Below are 8,454 nucleotides of genomic sequence, written 5' to 3'. Positions count from 1 at the left end.
AAAAAAAGAATCCATCACAAAGCTATTTCTTTGTATGTATTAATTTATTTCACATGAACTTACTACAGATTCTGTCCCTTTTAGTTGCTTGTCAATTTACCTCTTCTGATTTACTGATGAAGTTTATATCAGCCATAAAAAATTAGAAATTTCACTTTTATATTTCCAAATTGTAAGCCCGTCTTTCTCATCTCAAATATGAATATATATGTAGTTAAATATATATTTTTAAAACAAATCTCTAATGCCATATATCCATATGCATATATAATCATTATATTAGTCTGTTCTCACACTGATAGAAAGAACTACCTGAGACTGGGTAATTTATAAAGCAATGAGGATTCACTGACTCATGATTCTGCAGGCCGTACAGGAAGGATGGCTGGGGAGGCCTCGGGAAGCTTTCCATCATGACAGAAGGCGGAGGGGAAGCAGATACATCTTATATGGCTGGAATAGGAGGAAGAGAGAGATGGGGGAGGTGCTACCCACTTTAAATAACAAGATCTCGTGACGGATCACTATCACAAGAGCAGCAAGGGGGAAGTCTGCTCCCACGATCCAGTCACCTCCCATTGGGCCCCTCCTGTGGGGATTACAAGTCAACATGAGATTTGGGAGGGACACAAATGCAAACCATGTCAATCACATATATTTTATATGAATATATGTGTTATATATTCAGACACACACCTATACAGACACACACATATAGGTATTAAGCATAGGACTGCTTAATATTTCATTCATTCCTATACTTAATATTTTTTCATCGGGTATTTTTTTTGATATTTACTTGTTTTTAAGTTTGGGTATGGTTTTTTGTTTTTTGTTTTTTTGATGGAGTTTTACTCTTGGTGCCCAGGCTGGAGTGCAATGGTATGATCTTGGCTCACCGCAACCTCCACCTCCCAGATTCAAGTGATTCTGCTGACTCAGCCTCCCAAGTAGTTGGGATTACAGGCATGCGCCATCATGCCGGCTAATTTTATATTTTTAGTAGAGATGGGGTTTCTCCATATGGTAAGGCTGGTCTTGAGCTCCTGACCTCAGGTAATTTGCCTGCCTCAGCTTCCCAAAGTACTAGGATTACAGGAGTGAGCCACCACACCCAGCCACGGGTATGTTTTTAAATATTTGCTTTTCACCTTCCAATCTAGGTTCATACTTCAAAAAAGCAGAAATGATGTTTTTCTATCCCACTCATTATCATTTAGAAAAAAAAATACATTTTTGTATTTAAGTATATCACATTGTAAGTGTTCTTAACTATATGAAGAATTCGTTAACAAGACATTAAATGGATGAGGAAACTGCAGGGGAGCTGGTTGAGGCAGCACAAAGCAGGGGCAGTTGCAGCCCTTAGCCCTCATGCTCCTGACTTTCAAGAGCGGCTGAGGACCAGCTCTTCATCCACGGAGCCTGGGTCCTCATCCACTGAAAAATGGAAATTTCTATCTCTGGGGGAATTTGCTATGTTCTTGTTGCACAAGATTGCACATCTAAGACGGCACTTGAGAGCTCAATTCTTTCTTGTTGGAAGATCATTCTTCTCACTAATCTTGAGCTCTTGGGCTCAAGTAAACTTTGTTCTAAAGTGACTCAGACAGAAGATCTGAATTCCCAGAGCACAGAGAGGCTGAAGAACCCAATGAGGTACCAGGGAAGGCCTGCTACAGCAGAGATTGTGTTCACTAAGGATCCACATAAAGTCACAACACAAGAGACAGAGGAATGTGAGAATGCAGAACCCAGGGGAGAGGCTCTTCAGCTTCTCACCAGCATCCTTGTTCTTCGATTCTTAGGAGCAGCTGAGACCCTCAACCGACCACAAGAAAAGTCAGATTCCAAGACTGGTGAGTGAGGAGATGCTTTCAGTTATGGGGCTGGGCACAGAGGGTCAGGTCCTATCAAGGGGAGGTGGGTGCCCTGGGTGGACATCCAGGGGTCCTAGGTAATTGTGATCTGCCCTGACCTCTGTGGCCTCTTTGTCTACCATCCCTAGCCTCACACCTCCAGGATTACACAGTAGAGAATCTCATCCGCATAGGTGTGGCTGGCTTCATCCTGGTGGTCCTCGGGATTCTGCTATTTGAGGCTCAGCACAGGCAGAAAAGCCCCCAAGATGCAGCCAGGAGGTGAACAGCAAAGACAGTACACCCTTCAGAGTGGTGGAGCTTCAGGAACAGATCTGATGATCCCAGGAGGTTCTGGAAGTCTGGGGCAGCAGTTGGGGATGTGTCTGCTGAGAATGTCAAGGGGAAGAAGCATGTGTCAGGTGCAGGACGATGTCTGGGTGTCTGTAGAAGATGCTTCCTCCACTAAATTGTGGTGTTGTGGTGTTTTTCTCCTCATTGTCAACTCTCCTTGACTTCCCCTCCCTTCCTTTTTCTTCCCTATGATGTGAGGCCTCACCCATATGGTGGGTTTGGATCTACTCCACTTTCAGGTAATACATCTTTCATTATTTCTAACTACTGCATTTTCTGATGTGTATTACTGGGACTATCTTTTCAGCTCATAACATAACATTTGCTTTTTGATAATTAAATGCATGGACAAAAATCAGATTCATGTTTGGAAAATTTAAGTCCAAATGATGCCCTACCACTTGTCACTTTTCCTCTGTAGTTTCTCCAGACATATGGTCACTAGGAATGAAAACAGAGGTGTTTAATGGAAAAGCCTGCAGTTGTGCCCTAAACTGGCTTCCTGAACAACAACAAAAAGGTTTTCTAAAAAGCATTTATGGTTGGGCACAGTGGCTTATGCCTGTAATCAAAGCACTTTGGGAAGCTGAGACAGGTGGATCATGAGGTCAAGAGATAGAGGCCATCCTGGCCAACATGGTGAAACCCTGTCTCTACTAAAAATACAAAAATTAGCCAGGCCTGCTGGCGGGTGCCTGTAATCGTAGCTATTCAGGAGGCTGAGGCAGGAGAATCACTTGAATCTGGGAGGCTGAGGTTGCAGTGATCCAAGATAGCGCCACTGCACTCCATTCAGCCTGGAATCCAGATTGGTGCTAGGTGGTAAGTCTTGGAAAGGCCGCCAGGTAGATGGAGGGGAGAGCTTTAAGTGGAGGTGGGGACTCCAGGATAGTTCCAGTTCCTCACTGCCTTTCTGTGCTAATTCCCAGGACCCCTGGGGGTCCCAGTCCCCCACCCACCGGTCCCACCCCCACACCTGGTGAGTCACTGAGGCCTCTAGGCTCAGACGGATGGATCCCACGTGTGTCTCATGACTCTCAGGTATGAATCTTGTGAACACACTGACCTCTGCCTTCTATGTGACTGACCAGCACTATGAAATTGGCATAAATATGAAAAGAAAATATACTGTCCCCACATTCCCTAGAATAAAACTGGGTCCTCATCCTTGGGCTTTTGCTGTATTATACTAATAAAAGGCATATCTTACAGCATATTCCATAGACTCACATCTCAGAGAAGATTCCTCCCACAGTCTCAGGGCCCTTAACACATTGCTCAACTCTTGGGGCTTGGTGACACTCTGCACTTGGGTCTTCACCCCACCTGGGTGCCCTAATTCCTTCTTCCTCCGTGTTTCATACAATGGGTTTTCCTAGTACTGCTGTCTACTTTCCTCTGCAAGAAATTCCTTGCTGGTTCCACTGCAATCTCCTCAGGGCTTCTATTTCATAAAATGGAAACGGAATTCTTCATATACCTTGAAAAGCAGAAGAATTATTCAAACACTATAAAATACAAATATCCATCTAGCAAAATATTTCTTAGTACATCATAAATTCAAATATATATAATACACACTGAGGATTTTATATATTTTGAGCGATGTTGAAGTTTTTTCATCACATCTTTTTATAATTCACTGCAAACTAAGTTATTATGTTGTCTGGGAATATAATGTATAAGATAGCCATTTAGAAAGACTTAAGAGGTTTTTTTCTTTTTTGTCCACTAAATACTTAACATTAGCCATTTAGAAAGACTTAAGAGTTTTTTTCTTTTTTGTCCACTAAATACTTAACATTTTATGTGCAATGCCTGCCTTAAATATGGGCATTCCCTCCTTTGAGATATGTGTTCATAAATGTACTCATACATACACACATGTATTTACTGTACAGTAGCATCTACAAATACTGTGTATACACACATAGTGTGCTTGTATGTAATATGTAAATAATACATAACACCTAGAGTAAGTGTGTGTATCCTATGTATCAGAATATATGCGGATTCTTTTCTCTGTACAAACTCTATAATATTCCTTTATACATCTACACGCATATATAACGTGTATATAGTGTTTATGTACATATGTAAACATATACATATAACATGTATACACACATATCAGAATTTTTCTATACAAATCCCATAATGTATATAACTAGAACATTTTACCATATATATGTACTTTGGATTGAAAATTAACTTGTATACTTTACTCATTAATTTTTTAACCTATAAGACCTTCATAAATATTTGTTTTAATCACCAAATAAATATAACTTTATGTTGTATATATTTTAAGAACCTATGGTTAGATGAATGAAAGTCCACATATATTTTGTCACCTTTAATATACTTCCTTTTTTTTATTTTAATAGAGATGAGTCTTACTATGTTGCCCTGGCTGGTCTCGAACTCCTGGGCTCAAGTGATCCTCGTGCCTCAGCCCGCAATACCTTTTGTGCCCAGACCTTACTACCTACATTAAAACACAAAATTTTAGTTATTTCTAAAATTTTTTGTATTGTTTCATTTTGTTGAATATCAATATTTCCAATAGATATTTTAATAGCATACCTTTCTTCCCTTACTGATTGGAAATTATTATTTTATTTTAGGTGATACTATTGTGTTTCATCCATGGGTGTTATTGGGGGTATTGAGCTATTTAACTTATCCTTCAGTAGGTGAATTCCTCTTTTACAGACAGGGTAAAAAAAATGAATAATTTGGAATAATTTCACCTATTTAGTTAAGTATTCTTTCAATTATATATTTCCGAATGAGGATTCATTTATCCTTGTCTTTAGAGAAGACAGGTTCTAATTCCATTGTAGCTGAACTCTGAGTACTCATATATGTACATGCACACGTACTCATACGTGTGTGCCTGTGTGTGTGTGTGATTTTCAAATACTTCCCTGTTTCCCATTTTTCATCACTGTGGCATCTCACATTCTACATTTTGGATTTTCTTCTAACTGGATTACATCATTTAAAATCGCTTTCACTGAGCATAAAAACAGTAATATCTAGTAACTCGCAGCTCAGAAAATGCCTTCTTCTTCCTCATGCTCTATCAAAGTAGATGAAAACATTTCTATATTAATTAAAGGATAAGACAGAACAACTGAAAAAAAGCACATGTGTTGATTGAGGGATCCACCCTCCAATCCCTCCTCAGCCCTCACGAAGGGGAAGCCTGACCTGATCAGCTTCACAGGTCCGTCTTACCCTGAGCTGCTTCTGCTTAGGAATTGGTCTCCTGCTAACCCTTTTATCTTTCAGATATTAACTTGGGTGAGCAGCGAATTCCTCACTTTCAATTCATTCCTTGAAGATACTTCTTCAACATCTCCTGGCCTTTCTTTTTTCTGTTGGGAGTCCCATCCCAGTGAGAAGCAATTCTTTTGATATGTTGAGTTGAAAATCACAAAACACAAAAATGCGTTTTAAATTAGAAAATTCCGTCTAGCATATGTATTTATTAATTTACTCCTATTTTTCAGTTTATCGTGGTAGGTCAAGATTTGCATTTCATTCTTAAATGTACACACCCTAGTGTCTTAGTTTTTCTTCATCTCTTTCAAATGTTTAACTCTATTTCTAGAGCTGTTGCCAGACCTCATTCTCCCTTCTTTCCTTCTGACATGTACAATAAATGTGACGTTATTCCTCCTCACAATATTTTCCGAAGTACTGTGAATTTCCACTATGGGTCTCTCCACGGTACATTCTGGACAGTTCTCTCAAATTTTGTTTTTCAATTTATAAATGTCTCTTCAGCTGTATCTTGACCTTGATGAAATAAATATTTTCATTGTATTTCTTCTATTGGAATTTTTACCTCTAGGATTTCTAACTCATTGGTCTGATGCCCATTCTTTGAAATTGTAATCCATATTCTTGTCTCAAAGATTCAATTTCCTCTTGTATTTTTTTCAGATATCTAAACATGTTTAATTGAAAAGGGGTCTCATGCATTCCTTGTGTTCTATTTCTCTGGATATGATCATCCTTATCAATGAGTGTGTATATTGATAATCATAGCACTTTATCATTAGAAGGCTAACTCTTGGTTGTCTATCTTTGTTAGACACTCACTTGCTACACCAATTAGTGACCATAAAAGACTATTCTAGTAATTCCAGCCTAAAAATAGGGAGTTGTTCCCGCTGCACTCAGCTTCCAAATATGGTGTCTACTCAAGTTGCTCCCAGAAGAAATAAATCCACGTGAAACTCACATTCACACGTGGTACAGATGCCCACATATAACAGCACTGCAGTGAATTTGTTTCACACACACATAGGGAGTTGGCTCAGTGGTGATTATGGGCTGAGATCAGTAAGCAGAGATGTCCCATCACAGGCTCCAGCCTTGCTGAGATACCCAACCCCTCCCTGCCTGTGAGGTTCCTGGGCTCCTTATCTGTTCTGCACAAAAATGCTTTGAAGCTTCCACCCTAATAACCCCTAATGGCACCAGATTCAAATGCTCTGTTTTTAAATGCTGCTTCTGAAGAGCTTTCATTTCCACTTTCTGCACATGACCCTGACAACTGGGGTTTTGATGAAATATGGTAAGAAACATCTCTCAAGGGTAGGAACAAAGAGGCACTCCTAAGTGGAAGAAACATCAGTCACAAGCCTTGAGCATGGACACCAGCATCCCTTCATGTCCCCACCCCTCATGTCTCCACCTGCTCTGGAAATCACCCATGGCTGAGCCCCGTGCAGCTCGCAGGCACCAATGACCCAGCTCCCCTGTGATGAATGGAGTTCATGACAGACTTCAAATGAGGAAACTGAGGCTCAGAAATGGGAGGTTACGGCCAAGGTCACACCGGCAGGAGGTGATACGTGAATATTTAAATGAAGAGACTTCCCTTCAAATCAGAGTGCTAAACCCATGTATTGTCCCAAAACCTGAACACAGGAGCAAAACAGAATAGGAGTGTTTGAAAGAAAACGGCGTCACCAAGAAGGCAGCATCAGGTCAATGTTGTTTCCAGGGCCATGGGCGTGGATGCTGTGGCGACAACGAAGGAGAAGTTCGTGAAGGGAACTTTTTTGCATAAAGAAAACCCACACTCCAGTTCTGGGAAAAGAGTCGTGATTCTTCCCTTATTTCCCTATATTTCCTCTTTTGCTCATTGCAACAGTGAAGCACAAATGGGACTGCACAGACAGATGTGAGATGAGTCTCTGCTGATCTGAGTCTGCCCTGCAGCCTGAATTTACATCTTCCCTGAAGCCTCCCCAGGGCTGCTGAGAGGACTGGCCGTGGTAGGGACCCTACAAGGATCTGTTTATGGATGAGCTGAAGGAGAAAGTGAGACCCCATGGGAAGGCGCTGAGAGGAAAGGAAGAGTCCTCCATTGCCTTCACCTGGAAGAGACCGAATCAGGAAGGCACCACCACGTCCATTTGCAGCTACATACTGGCCCTCAATGAGATGAGGACAGGTCCGGCAGACAGTGAAAGGAGATCAGGGGAGATCCCATGTTTGTCTGAAATATCAGCAGAAAACCTGGTGCCTGTCTCAGCCCAAGCCCTGGGAAAACAAGAGCCAGTTCATTACCCATGGAGATGTCGATGGGAAAATCCTGTAAGCAGGAGAACACGGCTTCCGTGTGCCCACGCCCTGTGTGTTCTGTGGACACCATGGTCTCTTCCATCTGCACAGCCAGGGCCAGTAGGAGGAGACGCCATGATTCACACCCATGGCCATGGCCCACTTCACTGAGATCTGACGAGGGGAATGGGAGATTCTAGCATGAGAGGGACCCTGCCCTGATGGTAGGCCCTGGTCCAGTAGGAGACCCCAGGGGATAGGGAGGATTCCATTCCCATTTTCTCGGGAAAATGTTTTCATTTCTCCCCATTCAATTTGATGTTGCCTGTGGGTTTTCATGTAGGGCTCTTATTTTGAGGTATGTTTCATGCCTAGTTTGTTGAGGGATGTTGGACTTTATTCAATACTTTATCTGGATCTATTGAGATGATCATATGCTTTTTGTTCTAAGTACAAGTTTATGTCATGAGTCACCTTTATTGACTTGCATATATTGAACCATCCTTTCATCCTGGAATAAAGACAACTTGAACATGATGAATTATGTTTTTGATACACTGTTAGATTCTGTTTGCTAGTATTTTCTTGAGGATTTTTGCATCTGTGTTCATCAGGTTTCTTGGCCTGTAGTTTTTTTTTTTTTTTTTTTTTTTTT

The 8,454-nt window shown here is 41.1% G+C and overlaps 2 protein-coding genes across 4 annotated transcripts in view; both read left to right on the top strand.

The window, feature by feature from the left end:
• LOC108282137 (leukocyte immunoglobulin-like receptor subfamily A member 4) overlaps positions 1-2,480 on the top strand; it is a 7,734-nt gene extending 5,254 nt beyond the window's left edge. For all 3 annotated transcript variants that reach the window (XM_037727645.1, XM_017497939.2, XM_037727646.1), the window contains 2 exons: positions 1,809-1,859; positions 2,009-2,480. In XM_037727645.1, coding sequence (XP_037583573.1) covers positions 1,809-1,859; positions 2,009-2,145 — 188 coding nt within the window. In that variant the 3' untranslated portion in view covers positions 2,146-2,480. The remainder of the gene's footprint in view (positions 1-1,808; positions 1,860-2,008) is intronic.
• A 578-nt stretch (positions 2,481-3,058) lies between these two features.
• The window catches only part of LOC108282135 (leukocyte immunoglobulin-like receptor subfamily B member 1), a 59,402-nt gene continuing 54,006 nt past the window's right edge, over positions 3,059-8,454 (top strand). The window contains exon 1 of the transcript XR_005195355.1: positions 3,059-3,254. The gene's annotated coding sequence lies outside the window, so the exon portion shown is untranslated. The remainder of the gene's footprint in view (positions 3,255-8,454) is intronic.

Source organism: Cebus imitator, unplaced genomic scaffold (assembly GCF_001604975.1).
Source record: "Cebus imitator isolate Cc_AM_T3 unplaced genomic scaffold, Cebus_imitator-1.0 Scaffold235, whole genome shotgun sequence".
Lineage (NCBI taxonomy): Eukaryota > Metazoa > Chordata > Mammalia > Primates > Cebidae > Cebus > Cebus imitator.
Note: the sequence above shows the minus strand (reverse complement) of the source record. Positions and strands in the feature narration are given on the sequence as shown.